The following is a 26,862-nucleotide window of genomic DNA, read 5'->3' on the forward strand; positions in this document are numbered from 1 at the left end:
AAAAACTGTATAAGAGGATGTGGCGCAACCCAAGCACATGTTGGTGCTGTTTAGATATTGTGGCCTCGTTTGGATTACATGAAGGAATGTTACAGCACAGAGAAGGTGGCTTCATAACCGTTTCACTCTGTATAGAGGTATTTGGCAAAAGAACAAACACATCTTTTTTATAATCTTAATTTCTAAGTGGCGACGTTTGGAGACTGAGGAGAGTGCTTCCACAAATGTTTGCATGAACTCTTGATGCAGAAATTGACGTAAACAAAGAGCTCGGGATGAGAGTTCCCTGCTAAAACGGAAGCGAAAGCAAATAAATACACAAGCATCAGTCAAGATAAAAACATTTTATTTGAAACCCAGCTCAGGTAACACATTGGAAACACTTGTGGTGCTTATATATGTGACATACGCTGTTCTGTCTGAGACAGCTTTTAAACACATCTGAAATTATGTAGCTAGTCTACCACAAGGCAGATGCTAAGGTAAATATTTGCTTTCATAGCCAGCACTGATGAAGGACTGTACAGCAGACATGAAAACGGGTCAGGGGTGAAAAAGGTGAGAAGGGTGCACGAATGGGCAAACAAGTCAAGTCTGAACATACTAAATATCTAATCCAGTCATTTGTCCTCCCATGTCATTCCATAAAAAATATGGGGGGAGCTTTTTTTTTCAACATCACCCCCATCTTCTCTCTCTTGGGAAGTGACCGAAAGAATGAAATCGTGAGTACAGGCGGCCGAAAGTTTCCTTCTAAGGGTGGCTGGGCGCTCCCTTAGAGATAGGGTGAGAAGCTCAGTCACCCGAGAGGAGCTCGGAGTAGAGCCGCTGCTCCTCCACATCGAGAGGAGCCAGCTGAGGTGGCTCAGGCATCTGGTTCGGATGCCTCCTGGACGCCTCCCTGGGGAGGTGTTCCGGGCATGTCCCACTGGGAAGAGGCCCCGGGGAAGACCCAGGACGCGGTGTGAGACTATGTCTCTCGGCTGGCCTGAGAACGCCTCGGGATTCCCCCGGAGGAGCTGGAGGAAGTGTCTGGTGAGAGAGAAGTCTGGGTGTCCATGCTTAGACTGCTGCCCCCGCGACCCGGCCCCGGATAAGCGGTTGACGATGGATGGGTGGATGGACCCCCATCTTTTTTTTTTTTCAACATCCCCCCCCCCCCATTTTTTTCTCATCAGATCTACACGATTCTCGTAGGTCACCTATTTTGGTTTCAAAACGACGAATTTCGCCGAACGGTGAGGGATTTTCATGTCTGCTGTACAGAGATTATTTAGGGGGGGAGAAAAAGGGGAGGGGTGTGTATTTTTAGATTTTACAGGATGGAGTGTTTTGGAAATAGTAAATGTGGATCATTACAGGCAGTAGGGTTTGCTATTAATGCTAATCCCCTGCTAATTTCTTTAATTAGAACTTTTCAAATCATTAATAATGCTGGCATATGTCTTGTTTTAGCTCCACACGATGATCACAGTTAATACAGTCTCTTCCAGTTGTGCTGCTGTGATCAGCTACTCTCAATGAAAACAATAGCTCTCACTTTTAGCTAGGGCCAGCAGTCGGATGTTGCGCACAGCACCGGCAGCAGCTTCCTGGAGCACTTCGACATTGGAGCCCATCATGTGGATTAGTGGCTATGGGAGCACACAGAACAGAGGTTACAGCTGGCAGCAGGAACCAAAACAGTCATTGTTTTTCAAAAGTGAACTAGCACACCTTCAGAAAAACATGCAGTTCCCAACTAAGTAGCTTGTTGCACACATTGCCATGTCAGCAGCTGCCGACCACCACGGAGAGAGAGAGTGAGATATATACAGTGGCTGTGTGTCTCAAACTGCACTGGCACGTGTCCCTCTATGTGTGTGTGTGTCCCACTTCCAAACCATGCCTCAGCAAAGGGGTTACAGCTGCACGCACACATGCTTCTGTAAGTTTGTTCAGATGAAAGTCATGCAGGGCAGGCTCGACATTAAAAACCTGAGCATGAACCACACCACTCGACAGCCTTTCCGCCACTCCAAAGGTCAGATTATATCCGACTATTAGTGGCTTGTGTAATGGATCTCGTTAGATCTTATTGCAGAACAAGGTTTGGAGCTCTCCAGAAATCTCTAGCTTTGGAAGTTTAATTTTTGGTTATATAAAACTGAACATTTAAAAGAGTTTTTGTATGTTCAAAGAGTTGGGTATTGTGTAGATGTAAGCAAAAAAGGAACACAGTGGATATAAGGAATACCACTGACTGGCATGTGTTTTTAGGGGGAGCTTTTTTTCCTGTTTTATCTGCAGCAAAATCACTACATTATGTTTGTGGGCGGCTGTGGGGCTGAATCAAAATAAAAGTAAATGTAGGCATAAATACTCTGGTGAAATGGATGGATCTAAATTTGTTCAATGTGTGCTGTGTGGTAAAATCACAATGGTGTGCCACTGAGGTTTCCGAAGCCACACGAGCAATTATTTCGGATAGTCTTGTTTACATCGATAAATGAACAAACGGCAACATTACATCCCTCAACTAAGCACTTAAGGACTCCTTGCTCCTAAACATGATGATGCCTTGATAAATAAGCTGCTGAAGTTTTAAACTCCACACATCAAACCCTTGTTCTTCAGTGAATGAAACGGGATTTAGAGTTCGATTTTTTGACAAAGAGCACAGCTTACACGTGGTATGTTTGAACACCATCTGGATTGTTGCCCTGGTTTCAGTGTAGCATTTTTACATCCCTGCTGAAAGAGGGCAACATGTAGTCTGTCACTGTCAAAGGAAATAATCCAACACTGATTTAGATTAAAGGTTTCACAGGCATGTTGTAAACCAATCCAGAAGCAGTCACTAAATCTGCTGCGCCAATGATCATTGCGGAGCCTGGCCTGCAGCTAATAATAGCTTACTTAGTAATGTTACATCAAGCAAAATGCCATTTGAACACATGATGTAATATATTTTCCAGGTTATCAGCAGACAGGGCAGGCCACTGCTTAGGGTCCCAGACCACTCCTAACACCCCTAACCCCAACCCCTGAGAGCCAACAAATTTAAACTCCATCAGTGGCCCTGTGCAAACTTTGAAATGACAGTGGGAGACTAACCTCTGAGGGCCCAATTTGACAGTTGTGTGCATTTCTTTCTACGTAACGGCCACAGGTATACGACTAACAAAGTTGTTCTCATTTTCACGTTATGAAGCTTCTGGGTCCACTTTTATCTAAAACATATCCCTATGCCTTTCAGTATGGCCCCACCCTCCCTCCTAACACATGTCAAAGCAGAGCTGAGGTTGACCCCGACCTCTCTCCATGTTACGTGCAAACTTAAGACGCCACTCCGCACATTTGTGTGGTTAGCAAACAGCCAAAGAAGCAAAGAGAAGACATTCCCAGGATTTTCAGTGCAAAGATAAACAGGGAAAGGAAAACAGATGAAAGATGAGGTGAGCCAGCTTGTGCGTATAAGCACGAAAGGGCTGCGACCCTACAGTGTAAGACCAGTTAGGCACTGAGAAGCTAATATCCGTTCTCTGGATTATATCATTTTGTGGTAAAAGGCACACACAGCAGTCTCAGATGTCAGCTCCTCTCAATAAACTACTGTCTAGTTACATTTGCCCTCTGGTTTTATATGATTTTTAAATAGCATCCAAAACACCTCCAAAAGCAAACTTACATCCGCAGGCTCCAGAAAACATGCAGCTCACTAAACAAGTCTCTTTTGTGAAAGGAAAGGATGCCTGAGAAGTGCCAGAGGCAGCGTTTTTGCCAACCTCATAGCATGTTATTCAAACGTCGCCAAATAAGGTCTCCTGAAGCGTCGAGCTAGGCTAAGATAAGCGTGTCTCTCTTTGCTGCCTTTTTTTTTCTAGCTCACTCTTTCCCTCCCAGCTGGGAACTCTAAGACTATAATAGAGCACTTGTTAGATATTCCCTGACTGTAGTAACATGAACACTTGCTCCTCGTTTGACAGCTGAGTTTTTGAGGATTTTGTACTTCAGAGAGCGCCACTGAGTCCTGACCTCCAAGAAGGGAGCTGATTACAGCGCTCTCCTCCCTCCCCAGCTGGGAGGGGCAGACATGCAGTCTGGGAGGGCTGTGCATATTGTTGCATGTGTGCACACACATCCTATCACCCATTGAGGTGTCACAGTGTTAAGTGTGCACTGCTTAGATGGCGGCTGTCTGCAAAGGCTGAGGGAGAATTCCCCTGTGCCAGGCCTGACAGCCATTATGGCTCCATCAGTCCTCCAAACCCATCCCAGCATTCCCATGTTTTACAGGCAAACAGGACAGACAGACAGCAGTGTTTAGCGGGGTTGGGGGGAAGCTAGTGAGGGAAGTCAAGGTAAACAACATTCCCTGCAGCCTCCAGTGAGTCAGAGACTGTTGAGCTGCTTTTTCTGTGTCTCTAAAGAGGAAGAGGAAAAGGAGGGAGGGCAGCAGTCAAATCAATGACTTTCAGAGGAACCTTTCATTCTAAACTTCTTGATAAACTGAAATGAAGCAAGTTTAAGGTTCTAAAACATTATGGATGTCAAAAACATGGTAGTCATAACAGAACCCAACATCATCTGCTCACCACACCCACAACCTGAAGTCATGTTTCACACAAACCATAAGGAAACTGTAGAAGTAAACCTGTGATGCTCGACTTAGATTTATTCCTTTCCTCACGTGTAATTCTTTGCCCCCCACCTCCCCAGCACCCTCACTGCACCCTTTCACTTCAGCAGTCTGGCATGTAAGAGGAAAAAAAAAAATTAAAACAAACACCGTGCCGGGGCAGAAGTGTATTCATGGCAACAAAAGTGCAAACGTTTTTCTCATTTAGATTAGTTAAAGCCTAAAATACATACCAGGACCTGGCAAAAGCTACGATTTGGAATACCTTCAGTTGAAAATTACCAATAATTACCATTCGCATTTTGTAATTTTCATCAATTTACTTCACAAAGCTTTTCTTATGAAAGAGGCTCTTTAATACAAATAGCTGGCTGAAGCTGTCTACAAGGATTTATGGTTTCAGCAAACAATCCCCAGTCCTTTGGAAGCAAGGGGGATAGAGGGGAAAAGCTTGTTGATTCTATACATGACACAAAATGAAGCACATCCGTATAAAACTGCGAAGTTCCAAGAGTGGATGTCAAATCAAACGGCAAGGGCGATTCATCTGTCAGAATATAACTCTCTTTTTGTTGCTATGTGTTTCCTTTGAGAGAAAGCACCTGAATTATTCTTCCGATCTCATCCAACACATTCCTCAGAGAATCAAAGGACAAAAAGAGGTTATATCCAAATGTGAAATTAAACTGATTTATGTGAGATCCGTAATACTCGCATCAGAAGTAAATAACAAAATGTTTTGGTTAAGGTAGAATAAAAACATTAGGACGGGTCACTAATGTGTTTTCCAGTGTGAAATACTTTCTTTTTTAAACGCTTAATTTCCCCTGTGAACCTTAAGGGACTGTGCCATACACCATTAAGAGTACAGGAGGGAAACTTTCTTAACCTGCTCTGGGGTAGCAGAGACCTTTGCTGGGTTGAAACTGTATACTACACGTGGGTGAACATGTTTTGAGAGCTTCTCAACGGCAAAGAAAAACTCTTTGAAATACAGTTGCAATAACACAAGATGTAGTCCAAAATTTTACAGAGGGCCGTAAATTAGACACGGGGCCCCGAATCAATCCTCGATAAAGTCTCTCCAACCTATTCAAAACTATTGGAGATATTGTTTTAGCACATTCTTCCTAACAGATGTCTGTATATCATGAAGCACTGTGTTACACCGCTCACACAGACTGACGTGCACCCACACTGTAATGTTTCCTACGGGGGTCAGGCAGGTAAGTATCAGCCTGCCTGTGCAGACTGGTTGAGACTGAGGCCAGACTGAACAATGAGGCTGCCTGTGTTGTGTTTCCATGTCTGAGATTAAGAACAAATGCAATGTTGGTGCAGTTACGTGGCCTTTTGGTAATTAAGCTCTTTAAAAGTCCAAAAATACATTATGGAGTAGTGTTGCAACTCTTAACTGGTACATTAATAAGGGCAAACACAGAGACAGATTAAAAAGGGTGGTATGTCTTCACACACACATATTCACACAGTAGATTTTCAAATATAGACACACACACACATAGAGAAAAAAAGAGACTTGTCCAGTTTTTTTTTGTTATGGCTCAAACTACAAAAAGCAGTCAGCTTAACGACTTTTGCAAATTGGACATAACTCTTTTGGAACACCCAATGTTCAGTCCAGCTAACCAATTATGGCTAGTGTTGAACCACATTGTAACAGCAGATCAAGCTAAAGTACACCATTTAATGAACATGGGAAAAAAGTATCTGGCTGCAATGGCATAACCACTTCATAATTTATATCACAGTTGTTATTTAAGGAGGGGGATAGAATTTAAATCCACTCATGGCCACAAAAGGATTTCTCATGTGAAAGTCTTTCTGTAAAACATGATTGAATTAGAGAATAAGATAGCATTGTTTTTCCCCAAAATGATGAAATATGTGGACTTGATCATCTCTGACAAGACATCAATTACAGCATAATCTTAACATAAAATCTCTACATCAATGTCGGAGACAAACATAAACAATTTCTGGAGCTAAGCATGGAAACAGCCTGACAGGCTCAAATGTTAGACAAAACAATGCTTGTTCCTTTTTGGAAGAGTGCTACACAACTGCCACACTGAAGAAAGCTGGCGGATGTAGCCTGGCTGAGAAGAAAAAAAACTTCACCATAAAAAAACATTGTTCTCTTTTAGCCTTGAACAGCTCTGACCCCACTCCTTGGCCTGAACCATATCGCTGCCGCATTCTACCCTGATGTCCAGGAACAGCCCTTAGCAACAGTTACCCCCAGCTACAGCCCTTTGACTTGTGCTGTAATGGCATCTAGGGTCTACCGTAGAAATGGCACTTCGCACACACTGAGCTGTTTGCTTTTCTGAATTCCCATGACGGCTAGAAAGTGGAGTCATGTTTCCGCCGCCGAATAAAACCCACTTTGTTTCTGCTCCATCGGTCAAAGGCTCTGAAAATAGTCACAGCTTTTCAAAGTTTATTACTCAGTGTTTTTCACACATCACTAAAACAAGGGTGGTGGGAGACCAAAGCACATTTTCCTCAATGCAATTATACCAGATTTAGTCACCAAATAAAAGTACAAAAAAAATTGAGAAATAATCTACTGCAACTGACCTTGACTGCTCCTTTCTCCTGCATGGTGATGCAATTGTTGGGGTCTTTGGACAGTTGGTACAGAGCCATGGTGGTGCTCTGGTGGACCAAGGTGTCGCTAGAGTTCAGGTAACCGACCAGGGGGGCCACAGCTTCAGCATCACCGAAGGACGCCCTGTTGCTGCCCCACATGCAGCAGTGGGAGATGGCCTCAGCCAGATGGTGACGGAGCTTGCTGTCAGTCTGTGGAGAAGAGAACAGTTTTTGGCACTAATGCTCTTCATGTGCAGGATTTATGCAGCATTGGGTGGGCAAATCCATTGAAAAGGCAGTATATATAGATTGACAATAACTGCAGTGTTCATGAATAGTAAAACCTTGTTGTTGACTGAGGTGTTCTTACTGTGTTAGTCAGCTTGGCCAGTAATGGGACAACCCCGTGATCAGTGAGGACTGCCAGATTCTCCTTGTCTTTGGCTATTTTGGCGATGGCAGCGCAAATGCTTGCCAGGACCTCGTTGTTTGTTGACTTCAGCAAATTAATAATCAGTTCCAATCCACCGACGAGGGAGCGCACCATTTCCCCTGCATCCTATAGTCAAAGAGCCTGTTATTAGCTGGTGCTCTGCAAAAATGAACACTAAGGATGATGAAGAGTAATGACAGAGAGGAAAGAGGAGAGCAAGCCGGGACATTTGAGCACTGAAGACAAAACAAAGGACAACAAGTAAGTACAAACAAATTTTCATCAGCGTAGGCAACAATCAAAGTCCCATTAGTGGATGCAATGCAATGAAATACAACACTATGTCCTGCAGTGGAGCTCTGTTTTGGATTTGAAGTTTCACGTCTTTGTCAACCTCCTCCTCCTCACACCCTAACTTGTCATAATAAAGATGAAACATAGAATTTAGAGATCAGATGTGACATTTAAAGCAAAGTTACACAGTGTAGACTCTTGGCTTCGTCCTTTGAGTTCATGGCACCAGTAGGTACCGCAGGACTCTCAGCCACTTGTGGGGCGATGCCTACCAAACCATAGGGAGTACCAAGCAGACCACAGCGGAAGAGCTGGTAGACGCTGCCTTCAGTATGGCTTGGCACATCAGGCCGCTGTTTAAAATCACAACTCTCCATACTCCCAGCCGTAGAGGAATACAACAAGGTGGCTGAGTCTGTAATGTTCAGTGCTTTGAAAATAGAACAGAAATTTCCCCGAAAGCATACAATTATGGATCACTGGATGCAAATCACAAAGCACGCTTAATTTGAGTCCATTTCAACATCAATCTCCATGTCGAGAGCTGATGTATGCTACAATCACTGAATTTATTGTGCACAAAGTATCGTTTTTCTCTATTCTATAAATTAAGGGATTTCATTATATTCAGCACTGACAAAAAGCAGGAGCTGATTTACAGTCATGCTGCATGGCTACTTTTGGGAGAGTTGGATGTACTGTTGTGTTCTCCTCTCACAGCTGAGATCAAGCCAGGGCGCGGTGTATGGGCCCTGTGATGCTGTGCCAGGAGATGAGCCATGTGTGCAGTGCAGGCCAGCGAAGGGTGCACTGGGGTGTGCGTGTGTGCCGGGGCCAGGAGCTGACCCCCCGACACACAGGAAGCTCTTCCTCAGGAATACTGATGACGGCTGGCCCAGGAGTTCCTGCGACAGAGGAAGCTCTCTGAAGCCACCAGCTGTGATAGACTAGCCAGAATCTCTTTCATGGCCTGGACGGGCCCCCAGATCTGAAAACCGCAGCATTATGAGGCTGCACACGGAAAGGCCACTATCCTCTCTCACTCTCCCCTCCTCTTACCCAGGATGAAATGAAATAGAAAACACATTATCTGCTGTGCGTGAGCTCAGGCTGAGTGGAGCAAGCCAAGCTCAGAATGGCAGAATCATGCCCTGACCCCTTCTCTGGAGCAATCAGGATTCTATAACATACATGGCTACTATGTAAAGGAAAAATAAATCAAGCATCTAAATGTGCCTCTGCATCCAGGCAAATTAATGATACACCCCATTACGTGTGACTGGGAGGGTTCTATTTCCTTGATTGGAGAACAAAGATAATTGAATGATTCACTACTTAGCCTTTAGAGTACTTTTATAGTACTAAATCAATTTAAGTTGTTGACCTGTGGCCACAGAGCATAGTGTCTGTCTGTGGAGGGGCTACAGTACAGTATGGAGCATCCAGCAGATGCATTTATACTGCAATTCTTTCATAAATCCACTATGGAACTGCTAACTCAAACCACATGGGGTTTTTATCTAAATAACAACTGCACCATTGCAGCTGTATCGGGTTCCTGAAGTCGATGGGCAAAGAGCTGTATTTAACTCTTGTCATTGCCCTCATCCCAGAAAAATCACAGAAAAAGCATGTTCATGAATTTCCCTCAAAATTGGCACCCTGACGTCCAGACAAACATTGTCAAACTTTGTTAACGCTCAACAGTGGGTCCGCAGTTCCCCCTCTCCCTCCATATGGTTGCCATGCATCATTTTCGCTACACTTCTGGGCCAGAGAAATTCCATCCAGAAGAAAAGGGCTTCACCCCCCAAGACACCTGTCTGGGCTGAATATATCTGTTTAAACTTAACCAGATTGCTCCACTGACAAGTTGTTTACCCTAATCATAGCGATAATCTAATAGAACAACATTACGTTTGTAGCTGGAAATGATACACAGGATCAAAAACCTGCGAGGTGTCACTGAAATTACAGGTGATTGGGTTGATTGTGTAATGACAGACTATAGCTATGCACAATATAGATCAAAATAGTACTCTATATATTTAACATAGCACACCTATGACTTTTTTCCCCATTTTCTTTCATTCCTGGAGCCACTGTGGAAATGCAAAAACTGCAGTTTCTCCAGTTAAAAAAGTGAGTTAGTCTCCAAAGACCTCTATAATAAAAGTTCACCTCAGTTTATGAAAACAGAGGGTTAATTTGTATATCCCTCAATAATTTAGACTTTTAAGTTATGCATAATTAAGGGTGTGGTTGTTTTAAATGACAGGTGGGTGCCAGATCTCAGGGTGCCTACATAGGCCCACCTTCATTCCATTGCTTTGTCAATATTTATAGTGAGGTAGAATCAGGAATGGTGGCAAAGGCTAGAAAACTGCTCTTCAGAAAACCCATGAATGACTGCACAGAGGGTTCATCCATCATAATTTACAGACTATAGGTGCCTTTATGAGAGAATTGGATGGATCAGATTCATGTAATGAGAAGACATCCATCCACCCATCTTCTATTAACCTGCTTTGTCCTGCAGTGCAGGGTCACAGGGGGCTGGAGCCTATCCCAGCTAGCTTTGGGTGAGAGGCGGGGTACACCCGGGACAGGTCACCAGTCCATTGCAGACTATAAAAATCATGGTATCAATTATGTGTTTTCATCATAGAAAACTGGAATTTCTGTTATATCCAAAATTATAGTAAGTAGTTAACATATAGTTAATATATATAGTTAAGTAGTATTGACACATTTGTGCAGTGTTTGCATTCAAGCTGTCTGGCACCCTGCATTCTATGTGTGGATTGTGTGCCTCTGTAACAAGTAGCATGTTGAGGGAAGATTTTGGGCTGGGTAATCAGAAGCCATGCCACAGGATATTACTCAGTCTTTTCTCCCTGCCTGCTTCCCAGTTCGCCAATCTCAGTGTGCCAAGGAGGCTTCTCTGCTTCATATTAGTCCAAGGTTCATGTAAGCCTCCTCTGACACAGCTCTGCCCCTGCTAACCTCCCAGCAGCAGCAGCAGCAGCAGCAGCAGGTTGGAGGGTGATATAAGCAGGCTTCTGTTTTGTGAGAGGGATAACCCGTCTATTCTGAAACGACATGAACTCTGCACTGCTCTTTGATTTACAGTGTATCTGTGTGCTTTTGATGTGAGGCAGAAGACAAATGCATTTTATCTTACTGTACCTTTGCATTCTCAATGCATGGACAGAGGGCCCATGCAGCACTAGACTGAACATCTGCACTGGGGTTTTTTAGCAGTGACCACACCAGGCGGACTCCATCAAGCTGGTCGATGATGCTGAAAGGAGAGATGGAAAAAGGGGGTGAGAATAAAGGAATAAACAACACTTCATAAAAACTGTTACATTGTGATTTTATTTAGATTTGTCATTAAGCATAATTTCATGCTTGGAAGAACTTTTAATTTTTTGATCATGTTTGTCTCTCAGTTCTTTGGCTGCATCAGTCTGGCCAACAGCAGGCTCCACACAAGTGCAGCCAAATATGATCAAAGCGTCAATCGATTTCAGCAGTGGCTTCTCATCACAGCTTGCCTTCAGTCCAGCTCAGTTCCTTTCCAGAGTCTGAACCCCCACCTCACTCAAATTATTCTCCATGGAAAATCTCAGTGATGCTAGGGCCAGAGGTTAACTCATACATGCATCTGTGCATAGTGCTCCATACATGGATTTATAAATAGAAACTGAGAAACTTACACTTTATGTTGGGGGGTTGTTTTTCAACCGGAGCCAAAAAGAGGACCCCCTTTCCAAATCAAACACAGCCAGAGACAGTTCGCTCTATATTTCATAGAGTCTGAGCGAAGTTTACTTAAGCATAAGCTGTATTTCATGTTGTATACATGACTGTTTTCAAAACTGCAGTCAAGGTCTGAGAACTCAAAGAATTACACCACAGTGCACCCGTTGTCTGGTATAAATAACATGTAACGTGTTCCCCATGTGTGCTTCCACCAACAAGGCCGACATTGAATGCTGTCATAATTACTTAAACACTCCCTAATCACAGTATCTCCGTGACTGGCAACGAGTGAACACATCAGGGACGTCCCCTACGCCATCTGTCTTCCGTTTGCACATAAATCAGTCTAGAGGGATCATAACATCAGATTCCAGTCTGCAGGGCCTCTTAAATCCGGACCAAAAACAAAAATCAAGCGTCATATCATCCGCCAAAACAGCTCTGTCTTCCCATGAAGCAGGTATGAAACAGATTAGCAATGAAGTCGCAGCTGACAGTGATGGATTAGAGGAGACGACCACAAACCTTGGAGGCATTAAACAACGTGTGTTCACTCTTGTAGCTACACGGGATTCATCTGAGGAAGTGCTATGTCATTAACCACACACTGCCTACTGGTTGAGAATGAAAACAAACATGTGAGTTTTTCATGGAAAAGTTTAAAGTGATCAGTGTTTGTTTTGGGCTTTCAGTAGTTATGGATGACCTGAATCAGGATGATGATGAGAGAATGATTGTGCTGATGAACAGAAGGTGGTGTTTGAGAAAATGAAGTCATGTTAACTGACATTGTTGTAGCTAACTGTGTGGTATCATACATACATCATCATAATATTTGTCAGCTAGCCAAACATCGTATATCATCGGTAATTTGAAAACCAGATTTAGCCATGTTGGGTCGGAGCAGGAAATGATCAACTGTGAGTTATGTTAATTGCTCAGCAAACTACTGTACACACACACATCTCAAAATAAGCTCTCACCACAAAACATCGAAAGAGCAGCCGTTGAAATGAGAACTTTCTGTTTACAGCTAAGTGTGAAGGCTGAAAGATTACATGGTCTGACCTAAAAATGCACACCGTGAGAAAACAAGGAGAACATGGCAAACCAGTATAATATGCTTCTCCCATTGTGTAAAGTTTACCACAGTCACTGGTTTTATTTTGACATGTTTCACTTTTTATGGAACCTCTTGGTTTTTCCTCCAAACAAATGGCATTAACAGCTAACCAACAATGCAAAGTCAGAAATAAAGTTTGTATTTGTGTCCAGTGCTAATTAAGCAGGGTCTTGTAGTCCATAACAGCCTTGTTAAAGCAATGAGGCACAGATGGAGGCTCCGCAATGTTCTGCAGTATTGAGGGTGAGGTTACATGAATGCAGAATAAAAAAAAACCTGCTCTGGACTCTGGTGCACTGTGCTTTCCCAGCCATGTAGTCTTGGACAGGACAAGGCTTTTGGTATGTTCGTCTGACCAGCTTAGCTCCTAACAGTGACCGCAAGGCTATCGTAAAACACTGGGAATTAAACCACAACCATATTTAACTCAGCAGGTAAAATAAACAAAGCTTTTAAAATCTGTCATTAAGCTGGGGATGAAAGAGTAACCTACCTGCATAATTACAAATTAAAAGAGAGAGGTTTCTTAAAGCATTGGCCTGTGACAGGTTAATGATACTGTGTTTAGATCCTGGAATTGGTGTCATTCCCTTGTAAAAACATATGACATCAATACACAGCCAAGGATATGTGTATTGGTTGAGCTAATTCGGTAATGACAGTGACTAAGCCACTAATTACATTTAAGAGACACCTCACATGGCGCTGTTCGCCTTGTGAAAACTGTTCCGTAAGACCATGTCAGATGGAATAAGGAAAGATGGAGACTTACGTCATGTTGTCCTTATCTGTGGCGCAGGCACCCACTGCCCTGGTTACATTCACAAGCAATGCCTGGAAAGATGACACAAGCACATGCATGAAGCAGGTTTAAAGGTGAGCAGTTGCCTTAATGCAATGACAAGAAATCTGTCATACCTGGTTGGTTCCAGTGAGCAGTTTGACGAGTGGCTTGATGCCTCCACACTTACGGATCGTAACTTTGTTGGCAGGTATCTGTGCAAATTCTCCCAGAGCTCCAACCACATTGACCAGCACTTCTTCCGGCTGATCTGTCAGAAGACCAACCAGCATCTCCAGGGCATTGTGCTCCTGAAATCTATGGGAGGAAAGGCAAAAGAAAGGCTTGCATCATTGTAGGCAATCGCTTCACACTGTTTTATTATCCATCCATCTATCCATTGTCGTAACCCGTTTGATTCTGCAGTACAGGGTCATGTGGGGGCTGTCACTAGGGTGAAAGGTGGGGTACATACTGGACAGGCTGCCAGTACATCACTGGCTAACAAAGAGAGACAAATAACAAGTCACACTCACACACACCCCTATGGCTGAATTAGAATCCACATATAACCTCACATGCATGTCTATGGCAGGTGGGAGGAAACCAGAGTACCTGGAGACAACCCACACAGCCATGGGGGGCGGGAAGCAGTTCCCTAAAATGGCCTGGCTCCAAAATTGAGTCAGTCCCCAGACATTCATGTTTTACAACACTTTAGAGGACTCAGACAAAAAATCCACAAACTTGTTGGGACTGTTGCCTGAAAGTGGCATAACAGTGGTTTGAACTAAATGCTAACACGTGTTAGCTTTCCAGGAATCATCAAAGTCATTACTCATCCTCATGAAAGTCTGTAAAAACTTTTCCGGTGATCCATTTAATATTTCAGTCTGAACCAAAGTGTGTGGTGGTCTGACAGACTAACACTGCCTCCATCCAGCCACACCCTCAGCACAGCTAATAGAAAAGCCATTTGTTGTCTAAGTGACAGGTAACAGCCACATTGCCCTCAGCCACATAGATCTGTTACTGTAACGCGGCAGTGCAGACACTTTTCCCACGGCTCCTCACAGTTGTCCCTTGTACATACTTTGCATAAACAAAGCTTTGCTGTGGCTTGGAAACTCTTCCCCCCTCTTTTGCTGTGATTTTGTTTCTTGTTTGCCAATGCTATAGAGTGGTAAACTATAGTAAACATTTGAAGGGGATATAACGCGGTTACAAAAAACCTCAACAAACCTCTGATGTACAGTTAAGTCCTACGACTGTTTTTATTCACAGTTACGGTTGCTGGCATCATGGCCTGTAAGCTATTGTAGATGGCCAAGGTCATTTGGTTTTGGTCAGGGTCCACCGACAGACAGCCTATTCTTGCAAGTGAAAACACTGCTAATGAACAGAGGAGCTGCCAAAGTTAACTTCAGTGAAATTCACCATGACAAAAAACAATAGTTTTCTTATGCCATCACAGAGGTGTCATCTACAGTTGACTACAGTAGAATTATCTTGTAATCACAGACATAACTTTTGATAAATGAACTGCGATGTCTATTTTTGTTAAGCCAATCCCAGCTGAAGTAATTACGTGATGGCAAGAGCAACATTACACAAAGCTGCCCGAAGCGGCTTCTGCTGCAAACAGTGGGCTCCATGCAACTGGAAGCTTATTACTGCCTGTCTGAAGACACAGGGACCACAGTGGAGCTTCTGTGCAGCAGATTTTATGATTGATTGTCTGACTTTTCTTTTGCTCATTCATCTGCACTCTGACACATTCAAGTGAAGGAAGATTAAATGCTGCTTTGTGGGGCTTGTAGGCAAGTGAAAGTAAAACATTTCAATGACCTAGTGACCAAGCAGACAGAGAGATAGACGCCCTGAAATTGAACAGAGATCTATTTTATCTGAAAGGAAATAGCACTGAATAACTTGGGTGAGCAAAGAACTTTTGGGAGTAAAAAGAAGTATCATTTAGAGGAGCAATTATGGTCTGCTCATCATAGGGCTGGAACAGAGGTAAGATGGAGGGGTAGTCGGTAATTGGAAGCGAACCCCACAATCTTGACCCCAAGCATTACTGCGCTGGCAAATACAGGCCGAGACTTGGCAGTCGTGACTTTCCATTGCAAGGTTATTCCCTCACTCTTTTGTTAAGGCTTTTTTACAGCATTTTTGTGTGTCCATAACACCTCAGTATACAGGCTGAAGGAGCCACATGTGGATGCATCCATAAATCTGAACAAAAAAATGTTTCCAAGTAAGGTTTTGGAGTTTGGTTTTTCCTCTTACATATAAGCCTGGTCTTGGTATACAGCTATGAAAAACATAGGCTTATGACAATGTGTAATTATATTGCAGGGCATCAATCATTTCTCATTTTGATGCATCATTAATCAAGAAAATGGCTAACACGTGCAGCTACTTGTCTCAAGTGCAGGACCTCTATACTGTCCAGACCACGCAAATCATCTGTCACATAAAAGAAAAAGTCATGTTGTTTGCAATGGGCCACAGGGCTGTTTCATTTGACCATGAACTTAATGAAAGAAAAGCGGGAAAAAAAACACACACACAGAGCCTCCCATTACTGCTGTAGCAAAGCATATTCCAAAATGATTTTCATTTCAGTGCACCACTCAGCCTGTGATTGATTCTGAAAAGAGCGCATGCCCCTAAAACCCTGTTACCATTAGCAGCCTTTTCTTTTTGACAGTAATGGCTCAGTCCCTTCATTCCAAGCTTTTGCCTGACCTAGACATTTTAAGTGATTCAAATAAGCCCAAGAGAGTGCGAAAAAACAGATCCACTTACACATTCAAGTGGGCATTAAAAACATTTGCCGTGCATCATGCTGGTTTCCTCCTGAAGTGGTGGCCAATTTCACCTTTATTCACACCCAACTGTGCGTAAGGTCCAAAAAAAACGAAATATAACATGACACACACAGGAAAGAAACCAGGAAAATGAGAACTCGATTCAAATTAAAGCCTGTTGATACTCTCAGATATCTTTGTGGTGTGCTAAATTTAGAGCAGAGGCAACCTAACTGTTTTTTACCGCTTGTAAATGAAGCGTCTCTAAATGTGGTTTACGTGTGATGAATGGTGTCATTATAATTATTTCTATTATTGTTATTATCTGTATTAGTAGAACTATTTTACATAGCAACAGTGTGACAAGTCATTAAGTATGGCAGAGTGCCTGTGCTGGCAGCAAGTTTATTAAGCTGCCACACTACTCATGGCCTGTGCAGTGGAGTCGTTTTATCATCACGCCCAGCTGCAGTCAGAACGGTTCCCAATCCGTGCCAGTTTTGTTGTTCTTTCAAGCGTATATTTGCTAAATAATGATAAACTGTTAGTTTAAGAGCGACTATGAAAACACAACTTGTGTCTGTAGAATAATAGCCATGTTACAACTGCACGACCAAATCATTTCCTTTTGTGATGCGCCGCAAAGACACTGATCTGTCCGTCTCGCTTTAAAAGAATTTTATTGTCATCCGTCTGCTTTAGTGAAGGAATCTTTGCTTAACTCAGTGTGGCAGCAGACACCCAGTTCCAGTTGGGAGGACTTAACATAGACTTTAAATGTAGGATATCATTCTGTCAGTTGTGATATATGAAGAGTAGAAAGATTCCTGTGAATGCTACTGAGCCTTTTCTTGTTATTTTTAGAATTCCGCTGCAATTTGAAGCAAGAAGAAAAGTATTTTCGCACAATCTCACCTCAACAAAAAGCCATTAAACTTCATGCTCTTTATCATAAAGATTACAAAATGTCTTATCACTTTTTCAACTACACTCAAGAGAATAGGCTTTAAATTGATTGATATGTTACAAAGGTATTAAATCACTGCATGTTGGTTTATGTATTACATTCCCAGCCTCACACTAAATAAGAAAATAAATACTGCAACAGTGGATTGGACTGCCAGGGCACGGTCTCTGGGTATTATTTATTTTACAGGGAAAATTACTGACTAAAAAATCCTCTGACGCTAAAGCATAAGTCAGAAACCATTCCAGAAATGTCACTACTGAAGGAACCAGCTTAAATGACACTTAAATAAACCTCTGCCACACATGACAAATGATTAAAGGCTGTGTCAGCCCGCGTCTTCTGACATTAGAAAATCACAATCTCCAGGCTGATTCTTTCAGCATGCCCACATTTGGTTCAATGCTAACAGGCCTTGACTAACACATCACTGCAGTCTATAAAATCAGCACATTTACTCTACCCTTTGTTAACGGTGGAAAAGACTGTAATTTGAAGGCAAACACCCACATAAAAGATCAGAGCTTATAGGACTCTTAGAAAAACTTTACATTTTACACAAATAATCACTTCAACCGATCACCATGGTAAAAGGCAAGGGAGATATGACAACAGCATGAGAGTGGAAAAAGTGACACAATGAATGAGAGCCCCCTTTAAAAGTAACATATGTGATGATGGCATGACGACGCTGATGCACGCGAGTAAGCTGAACCTCTCGTGTTCTGTATTCATTGTTGCTATTAATGTATTCACATACAGGAAGACTGCTGTTGAGCCCATCAGCTCTAGAAAGCATATATTTCAAACGGTAGGGCACATGTGCGTGAAACGCCTGTTATTAACCCCCTTTTAAACTGAGGCAAATTAGACTGATGTTGCTATTGTCCAAGTAGTACAAATCTGTTACGGCTAATTACAAACATACAGTCATACAGGTGAAGAGATATTTTTGAATTTGAATTTGAATTTTGAAATACTTTCATAAAAATTGGGAAATTGCTGCCCAGCAAAGAGCGCCACACACCAGTGAGTGCACTGGAGGCAATGCGGGTAAAAAGTGCCTTGCCCAAGGACACACAACAATGACTAGGGAGGAGTTGGGATCGTCCAGTTATTGGACAACCATAGATTAGATATGACGTAGTTAGATATGACTTTTTGTATGTTGTGTCTGTGTCCGTGTCTTAATGAGTAGCAATAAGACCCCAGCATACGTACATGGCCACATTCTGCATGCTGATGGAACACTTCCAAATGGCCCCCGTGGCAGCGGCCAGGACCTGCTTGTTGCCTGCTTTGGCCAGCAGTGAAACCAGAGGCTGCAGGCCTTTGTATTCGCGCACCAGGTCACGAGTTTGCTTGTCCTTTGCACACTGAAAAATGAAAAGAGAAGGTTTCTAGAAGTTCTCACAAAAAAGGGAAATCTCGGAGAACTGACTGCAATCAAATGCACTGGCAGGGAATTAAGGTACCTTAAAAATAGCACTGGCACAATGCATTTGAAGCTCGTTGTTGTCGCTGCTTAGGTTTGTGACCAAATCCTTAATCATGCCTTCGCTCTGTATGGCGATCCGGTAGCTTTCCTGTAGTGACACATGGACAATATTTCTCTTACATACAGTATGTGCAACATAATGTTACTTTGTTTCAAGTTAAACACACATTAAATATATTTTTCTATATATTTATAGACTTTTTTTTATCATTAATACCTTTTTCAGTCCACACTCACTGTGGCTTGGATGTAAAGCCTTAACTAGACTTCTTAGATGTGCGGCAATTGAGAGTGCTGATGAGGGAAAGTTTTGTGTTCTCTATACTCATGATGATAATATCACAAATAGTTAAGAAGCCAACTTGGTCCAAAAAGCAAATTAAATATGTGTAATGTGGAAACTTTAGACACTGACAACACTTTTCAATCAACTTTTCAATGATGTAGGAGTAACTGCTGTCCAGCAATTTGCATAGTAGCAGAGTTGATGTAATTTTTAATAAGGTAGTTGAACTTCTAGTGGAAAAAGCATATCAGACACAAGCTATTTTACAAAGCAGAGTATTTTTATATGTCTCAAATATGTCTAGGGGATCTATAAAATTTCATGGAAAGACCATATCCAACAATGAATCATCGTCTCTCAATACTCTGCAACTCACCAAGTCTACTAATTCAAACCAAAGCCGAGAATATTATCGCACAAATACCCAGTATATATTATATATTTCTTAAAATGACACTGTACTCTTTGGCAGAGTTAATATAGGATTTGCTGTGTACAATATTATATGGTATATTAACATATTTGGTGCTCTCTTTAGGTAATGTGTGGGGCTGACTGATAATAAACTGTGGACAGTGTTATGGTACTGTATTCATTTATGGTAATGTATGAGACATGTCACTTAGTAAAACAGTGTGGCTAATTTAAGTGTTTTAATAGCATTTTGGAAAGCAATGCAGCTCGGTGGTACAGAAGGAGTGAGATATATCAAGCTTTTGGTCTTTCAACGATTTAGGTGGCGATAAAATTTGAATGTAACTTTTAATAAAACAAAAGTATAGGTATGCTACAGTATTTACAATATGCATTTATGCGCACTCACCTCTGAGGCACATTCCTGCAGAGTGCCCACCACAGGGATAAGCATGTTCTCATGTGGAGACTTGAGCAGGCGTCCCAGCAGAGGGATACCCCCGGCCTTACGAATGGCCTCCTTGTTCTTGGTGCTCTTGCTGCAACTCCACAGAGCTAAAGCCCCACAGCGCGCCACTTCTACATCTTTCTCTTGGTCTGCCGTCAGGTTGGCTAAATTAGGGACGCAGTCCAGCAGTTTCACCTGATCAGAGAGAAAACACCCCACCAGAGAGGCTTACATGTGGATAAACACAGATGTGTACAGACCAGCAGGGAGGTCATGTGTATTTACTGGAGGCAGAGAGGCTCCACACTGTACATGCATTTACACTCACTCAGTGAACCTGACATAAATTTAAGATCTCTTGCTTGCAAAATTGGGATGATAATGGATGGTTCCAGATGGGAATAGCAAGTGGTGGGTCATGATTAAGGGTGTAATTAAAATTCTATTACCAGTGGGTCTGCAAGTATAAAAATGCCAGAGATTCTAGGAGTGGAAAACTGTCAGGATAGATGTTGATGTTAGGCCTGAAAAGCCCACTGTGACGGTTTATGGCCATCATTCAGTGTTCTAATCCATAGTTCCTGGCCAGTGAGACAGAGCAGGCAAAGCTATTACACATAGCACAGTTCAAAGGGTGGTCCTGCAGCATAGCATGAAATTAATCTGCCTCCGTGAGTGACTTGCACATGAGAACATCCGATTTGGGGCTGAGGAAAATATACAAGGCATGGAGGCTTTAATCACAGGTCGCTCTGTCAACAAACATGAATGCAGGTCAGAGGATGTAGGAGACATTCTATCGGTTTTACCCCACTCAAAAAATGGATCGGCCACTATCTGGCATCTGCTGTGCCATGTGAAAAGGGAATTTGCTGTACTTTTAAATGGTGAAACATGTTTTACACTTTAAACTACAAGCAAATAGTTGTGTTAATATATGGATCACATCAGGGTAAAACGTCCTTCATTTTTCCAAGTTTCCAAGGTGTCTGTGGTTAAGTGCAAAAAAAGTTTGTACTTAATCACAAACATGCTGACACGCACATAAACAGACAACTGTTTTAGTGGAAAATCTGCCACTGCGGGACATTTTTTCATTAATGCCAGGACAGAAAAATACGCTTTGGGTCTGCAGTTCTCTCTCACTCTGCATTTTTATATTTGCATTAAAAAGCATGTTGAACTAACCTGAATTCATGTGTTTCTCACTCACCAGTTTTTTGATGCCTCCGTGTTGTCTGATTGTTCTCCTTGCTCTGCGGAACCTGGCCACATTAGCAATGGTCTCTGCAGCTATGGCCTTCAGGTCCTTGATGGGAGAGTCCAGAATCTTCACGATGCTCCGCAGGCTTCCCAGGTCAACAATCATCCGGCGAATTTGCACATTGTGGCTGATGTTTCTCAGGATTTTTAAAGCGCCAATCTAAACACAAAAAACACAATTAACAAAAACAATGATAAGTCCAAAATTATAGGTTTGTTTCATATTAAATTAACTTTTGTATCCATGCCAACATCTATCTATATACAGCGATATCTGGCAGCCAAACATTCAACCATATTTCCACTAATAGTAGACAGGACAAACAGCTGTAATAGACCTATGTTAAAAAAAAAAAAACACCCACACATGTCATTAGGCACACTGGAGAATAATTGCTACCCTGTGTCTTTAAAGGCATGCTCTCTACCCAGCACTCGTGTTTCTGTAACTAAAACACAGGCTGGCACACACGGCCAGCTCCGTTCATGCCTGCAGGCCATCCAGGTCCAGCTTTGGCACAGCTACTCACTTTGCATTCGACTTCATCTGTATCCAGCAAGTTAATGAGGACTTCAAGGCCACCTACATCCCGGATGGCCAGTTGGCACGTCTCCTGCATCAAATTAAAGTCCATCATGATGCAAAGTGTGAGCACGGTGGTACTCTGGTTGCCTCCCTGAAATAATAATGGCAAACATGAACAAATGAAAATGGGAGACAAAAAAAAAAAAAACAAAAAACAAAAGAGAAGAAAGCTGAAACACTAAGCAGACATTTGGAAACGGGAGGACAGAAACTTTCCTCCATAATACCACCCCTGCAGGGGTTGTTTTGTTTATACCGCAGCCTTGTACGGGTTTAGCTTTGTGGTGGTAAACACTGATGGAAAGAAATTATTTGCTAACAGACCACTGTGCTCTAACAGAGACTGAAGAGGCTGGAGAAACTGCCCTCCAGACAAAAGAGAACACTATTAACTCTGAAACTAATGTTGAGTTGGCATATCCAAAGCACAATATGTTGTGACAGTTGCTATACACAGATATCATTTTAGCCCTCCGCCCCAGCGATTAGCAGCTTAGTAACTACAACACTACTCGGTCAACAAGCGGTGTGGGAAGGAAAATCTGCTCTTTGATTTAAATTCATACCCCTCTTACACTTATGGGGCAGGAAATTGAACTGATTAGGTTTTATTGCCAGTTAACTGAAGAAACAATGCACTTTTAAAACAGGGCATGTGTGGTCAAATCTCAGCACACTGAGGAATATGTTTTTTTTCTCCTAAATTTAGTGTCCAAATGCTTGTTTTTGTCTTTTTTTTAGCTCTCACAGCTAGGACACTGTGTGCATAAATCCACATAATGTCCTGGCTGTGGATGGATGCTGACAGCGTTACGGCACTTAAAATACCAGTTGTTGTTTTCAGATTGTTAATGTATCGCTCAGACAGGCAGCGATGCTGTTTTGTTATATTACCATATTTAGCCTGTATTGTATGCAGTTGCATAATAAGCCAAATCAGTAGTTGGATTAAAAGAAGTTCAGCTGCAGTACTAGACCTGCTACATGGCTTTGATATGTGACACTGAAACGGCCAGTCCAATCTTCTGGCAAGTGAACAATCACTTTTTCTTTTTTTTCAGTGGTTAAAATACACCACAGAGAGAATTCTCATTTAGTGGAGTCAAGGCTGCCTCCATCAACCCAACCTCTATACGCTGGTATTAGTTGCACATTTCACAAACAATCTGAGACTTCAAGACAGTCCTAAATAGATTATTTCAACCAAACATGTCCGGCTACCAGCTACCCATTTAAGTAGAAAATAGCCCATCACAATACAGAGGGCTGCACAAATAATCTGTTTAATGCAGCTGTCACAGGGGTAGGCTCATCAGCGCAGACCTATACCACAGTCTCAAGTGGTGTTTGATCATATCTGCCTCACAAAGCAGTGCTCTGACACAGCAGGATAACGGGCACATGTGTTCTCCATATCATGACGCTAGACTAAATGTGAACCATTTGCCCATTAACAGCAGTGGATCTACTGCTTCCTTTGTCTCCTCCGTTCTCACTCTTCAAAGGATTCTGCAGGCTAGCTTCGTACCTTGTAAAAACAACCAAAAAAAGCTATGTTTAGGAGTGATAGCTCGGAGAACAGAAACAGATCATATGCTTTCATTTTTGTTAGCTTTGGTTTGAAGTACTGTCGACATTCTTTAAAACATTGACAACATCTGACAATCTTTTATGGTGAAAGATCTTTGACTCTCTGAACATGATAGGGGCAGATGCTCTAAGGGGAACGAATGCAACCATCATTCCACCTCGGAACCAGAAATTCAATGTGCTTCACTATCTGAGTCTTGAAAGGGCATATTTGATGATTGCTCTGCTGGCCTGCAGTCGTCAGTTTGTAATACCCAAAGTGATATTTGCCATGTTATATTTACATGGTTCACCCTCTTAGCTTAACATGCTAGCAAGCCAACATCTGTTAATAGTGAATACAAATGACAGGTTGATGGAATCTCTTAGCATTTCGCCTGGAGACATGTCACATGTTCTGCTATCTGGAAAAGTTTAGGCATTAAAACTCAAGTCCATGGTTTAGTTAGGAAAAGGTTGGGTTAATACATTATGTAATAAATTACTCCCATCTGCGATCTGCAACAAGCGTCTATGCCATTTTGTTGGTTAATATGGTGACAAATCCCACATGGACTTATTCACACAACCACAGACAGACACAGTTGTTTAAAAGCCACACTTGTATGTGAAAAAAACTCCTAAGCTTGTGTTTTTCTGTTGAGGATGGTATGTAAAAAAAAAAATCCCCAAAAAATTCTATATTACCATATTATTTAGGAAAATAATACTCATAAGCAATTTCAACTGACCTAACAACAATTAAACACAGTTGTATAAATGATGTATCACTTTGTGTGATGACACTGCATGACCAAACTTGTTTTTAGAGGTGATTAAACAGTATAAAGGATCGAATGTCTCCACTCGTGTACTCAATATCAGCCACATAAAGATGCTTTACACATTTCGTCTCTTCCTTCACTGCAGGTGTCTCAGCCTGGGCTGCTAAACAGCACTACTGAATGGAGGTCTTATTCTAGTCTGGTTCCTCTGGAGCTGCAGGCTGGATTCTGCAGACACAGACAGCCCTGCCTGAGCGTCCCTCTCTCTCTGTCTCTCTCTTTCTAGGCCTATAAATCAGAGCACTAAGCACATGGGAGCAGGAAAAGGGGTTAACAGGGCTGTCAGTGATACCCTGTTGACCTCAGGGCCCTTTTTCATAATGCCATTTTGTGTGTCTGTATGTGGACATTGTGCCAGCGGGAGTGAACATGCATATTAACTACAGAGCTCAGACACATAGGAGCATGTCTCCAATGCTGGATTGATGACAGGTGGACTGGGGCCACTGACAGCGCTTCATAGTGTAAGAGAAGTGCAGGGTCTTGGCAGAAGCTGAGCCATAGAGGATCCATGAGTTTTCTTTAGGTCTACAGCAGACAGAAAGGCTATAATGACAAGAACAAACCCAATCTCCTCCTCTGCTATAGGAAACATACTGAGAAGACAGAATGAATGATTACTGGTTGTTTCTTACTTCATATTAGACATAGGATCTCCTATAACATAAAACTTGATCACTTAATAGGCCTCAGTGTCATAAAATGAGCACAGTGCATGCTGAGCAAACGTCTAGGCCTTTGAGTTGAAAAGTTGCTGAACTCATGTGAATGAAATGATGCAATTATTCTTGTAAGAGAACCCTCCAGATGCTGCAAATGCATTATAAGCACTAAAAAAGAAATCACCGAGTTATTAAAAGAGCATCAAAAATTCTTTAACTACTTCACAGTACAGCAACATAATTAGCTACAAATTCACTCCTGTTGAGCTGAGACGGGCGCCTGCACATCATAGACAGGATTAGTTTTAGTGCAGCAATTAGTAGAATGGCTCTCATGAGAGGAGAGCAGGGCAGTAGTACTGTGACTGCCCAGCAGAGGGGGAGCAACCTGGATGAGGGCAGAACACTATAGTTTGTGTGTGTGTGTGTCTGTGTTACATTAATACTCTGACACATTATTAAATCCGGTAGAAAATCCTGAAAAAATATAAGAGAGGCCATGAAATTGTTTACAACAAATAATAGTGAAATGTTTATCTGCTAACTAGTAACATATTGTATATCAGACAAAATATTTATGTGTGTGTGAATATGAAATTTGTTTTGTGTTTAGAATGCCACAGGCTGACCTAAGTAATAGCAGCTGGGGAATTTGTCTTTATTTATTCATGGCAAAATTGTCCAAATGATGTTTTTTGCCTTATATTTTCCACACGAACCTGTTTAACATTAGACCTTCAGTGCCTTTGTAAAGTTGTGCCTTAACCTTATGCAGTATTATTTATTGTAGAAGCTTATATATCCTTAAATAAATGAGGATGATATAAATGTTTGCTGATACTGTAGCACTCATGCACTACAGACTGTGATGAGAAGTGTGGATTATGTTTAAGTCATTTTCTGTGTGTTATCGACACACAAACACACCCTCACTTTAGACAGTTGCACTCTGTTGCATTTTTTTGAGTCTGTGCACAGATCTGCAGTCATACAAGCACAAAAAAACAAACACGTAAGGAACCCTGGGCAAACACTCCTACATAAATATCATTAAAACACAAAACAGAACATCCATGTGTCGCTTTATGAAAGTGTTAAACTTCCTAGAGTACAAACGGCTGTCTATAGTGCGAAGGAAAAGGGGGGAAAAAAGAACTCCTCCTAAAATAAAACAGATATTTAACTTGGCTCATGGTGAGTTTCAGCGTCTGATGGTAATGATATTATAAAATGACTACTGGACAAACCCCATAAATAACTGTGCTGTGCGGTTTCCAGACAGATAGAAAAGCTGGGACATGTTGGTTTTCAGCAGTGCAGCATCTTGTTGAAGCAGGAACACACACACAAGCCTATGCCACAATCCCACTGAACAGTATCAAATATACAAACCAGAGGGGTTTTTTTATCTGAATTTGCCTCCTTTGTATCATTTACATCTTCTCCTTCTTTTTTCCTTTCTGGTTAAGGAGCAACAGCCTGCTTTTGGAGTGGGAATTTCCTTCCATTATATCCTATTTTGCTCAGCTAAAAATATCTAGAGCTGAACTTTGCAGCAGTGCTTCCAATAAAAGACTTGGTTGCACTTTGAATCAGTAATATCAGGAAATCCCAGCATAAACAGCACAAACATGTAAAATGATGGTTAAATATTGCACACATTAACTGAGTATTTTTACTCTCGGAGATAAAGGGGTGGGTTGGCAATGTTGGCAATGTGCAACAAAACAGCTTCCCGTCAAAATAAAGTAAATGTGGTCTGTTTTAATATAATCTGTCAAAATGATACTGTCCAGATAAATAGATAATAAGGACCACTGAGTGAGGCAGGGTAATCTCTGAAGTCAAGTGGTCGGAGATATTGCCAGCCAGTCT

The 26,862-nt window shown here is 42.0% G+C and overlaps 1 protein-coding gene across 1 annotated transcript in view; it reads right to left on the reverse strand.

Moving 5' to 3' along the window:
- Nucleotides 1-1,246: 1,246 nt before the first annotated feature.
- The window catches only part of odad2 (outer dynein arm docking complex subunit 2), a 37,324-nt gene continuing 11,708 nt past the window's right edge, over nt 1,247-26,862 (reverse strand). The window contains exons 11-21 of the mRNA XM_028433254.1: nt 21,856-22,002; nt 21,276-21,485; nt 20,024-20,257; nt 18,892-19,002; nt 18,638-18,792; nt 13,771-13,951; nt 13,625-13,686; nt 11,151-11,265; nt 7,605-7,793; nt 7,223-7,444; nt 1,247-1,634 (exon numbers count right to left, since the gene is read on the reverse strand). Of these exons, the coding sequence (XP_028289055.1) occupies nt 1,518-1,634; nt 7,223-7,444; nt 7,605-7,793; nt 11,151-11,265; nt 13,625-13,686; nt 13,771-13,951; nt 18,638-18,792; nt 18,892-19,002; nt 20,024-20,257; nt 21,276-21,485; nt 21,856-22,002 (1,743 nt within the window). The 3' untranslated portion in view covers nt 1,247-1,517. The remainder of the gene's footprint in view (nt 1,635-7,222; nt 7,445-7,604; nt 7,794-11,150; nt 11,266-13,624; nt 13,687-13,770; nt 13,952-18,637; nt 18,793-18,891; nt 19,003-20,023; nt 20,258-21,275; nt 21,486-21,855; nt 22,003-26,862) is intronic.

Source organism: Parambassis ranga, chromosome 20 (assembly GCF_900634625.1).
Source record: "Parambassis ranga chromosome 20, fParRan2.1, whole genome shotgun sequence".
In the NCBI taxonomy this organism is placed as follows: Eukaryota; Metazoa; Chordata; class Actinopteri; family Ambassidae; genus Parambassis; species Parambassis ranga.